The sequence below is a fragment of the Aplysia californica genome, unplaced genomic scaffold (genome assembly GCF_000002075.1).
Source record: "Aplysia californica isolate F4 #8 unplaced genomic scaffold, AplCal3.0 scaffold00082, whole genome shotgun sequence".
Classification (NCBI taxonomy): Eukaryota; Metazoa; Mollusca; class Gastropoda; order Aplysiida; family Aplysiidae; genus Aplysia; species Aplysia californica.
The window spans coordinates 769337-770754 of record NW_004797352.1 but is presented as its reverse complement, the minus strand read 5'-3'; the positions used below and the strand labels follow the sequence as shown (position 1 = coordinate 770754).

The 1418-nt window shown below is 42.9% G+C and overlaps 1 protein-coding gene across 1 annotated transcript in view; it reads left to right on the top strand.

The window, feature by feature from the left end:
* LOC101854856 overlaps positions 1 to 1418 on the top strand; it is a gene marked incomplete in the record, with an annotated part of 36556 nt that overhangs the window by 5277 nt on the left and 29861 nt on the right. Inside the window, 1 exon segment of the mRNA XM_035968789.1 lies at positions 619 to 751. Within this exon segment, the coding sequence (XP_035824682.1) occupies positions 619 to 751 (133 nt within the window).

Sequence of the window (1418 nt, the reverse complement as noted above, 5' to 3'; positions counted from 1 at the left end):
CCGTGTCCGAAACGAGACTCGAACCCGGGCTTTCCGCTTCGGAAACGAGCGCACTAACCGCTCAGCCACTGCACCCTCTTAGGATTACGAGGGAAGTATTGTGCTGCAGGATAGTAGATCTATGGTGTGTATCGGGAAGCTTAGCAGAGGAGGGGGGTGGGAGTGGATTAGTACACATATTATTATTAATTTTATAGTGACTGGGAATGGGGAGCAATGGGGTAAGGAGGACTGAATGAAAACAGGCTAAAGAGGGAGATAGCTAGGGAGCTGCCATTTTTAAAAAAAAGGAGAAGAGGGAAGGAGTGATCCAACCGGGAGTGTAAGTAAGTTTTTGTTCAGTGTTTAAGGCTATTGGCCCAAATCCCATCACATAAAACGGTTATTTATTAAGTAAAGTTTCCATAATGAAAAAGTACAGGTTTTGCACATATCTCTTATCATGGGTCAAATGTTGCATATTTCTGTCACTGGACCAAGTCAAGCTGGAGGGGATTAACAATTTCCTTTTATGGGCAAAATTTTGACAATAAAAAATAAAGTGACATTTATCTTCAATTTCGCATCACTTAAAGGCAGTGGATCAAGAAAGCTCTTGTGAAAAGTTTAACCTCATAGGTGACTGTTGACATACCGATGGAACACCAAGGCACGCTGACATCTCAGCGCTCGTACAAGACTCAGGAGAACCTGACAAACAGCTTGACTGCAGGACAAGCTTGGCAAATACAGAGACGGGTTGATTTGACTGGTGCGTACAATTTTTGTTTAGAGCGTTTGCTTCAGCTAGCACTCGTTTCTCATTTTTTTCTTCTTTGAATTCTTCATTTTAAGAGGTGAGACTTGTGAATTCAGCTCATCTTTGATGCTGCCTCTGCTGCTGTATGTCTTGCTCTTCCGCCTCCGCATCCTCATCATCCTCCTGCTCCTTCTCTTTTGCCTTCTTCTCCTCCTCGTAAATCCATTTTCTCTTCCCCTTCACTTTCTCCTTGTCCTGTGTGTGTTTACCTTAGTTATTGCTGACAGGAGGCTCCTCCAGCCACAGTATTATTTTATGTATCACATCTATTTTCATTCCTGGCTGATAGTCCCTCGTCTTTCAAGTAGCCGTACGCTGTTTGAAAGTCCTCTTTTTCTCAAGAGCAGAAGTTTCTTCATTTTTAGGTGGAGATTGATTTAGAACCTTTTCCTGTGGGATCTGGCTTCAGCTGGATTGGAATTACGGGACTAATAATCTTTTCCACGTAAGAACAGAGAAGGGGGAGGCATAGCCTTTATTTTTCGCTCCACCGCATCACCACCTAAAGCCAAGGAATGGCTAGCAACACCATGCACATCGTTTGAAGCTGCTTCCATAAACTTTGTGACTGATAACAAATACAATCTTACAATTATATGTCTCTATCGCCCTCCAAAGA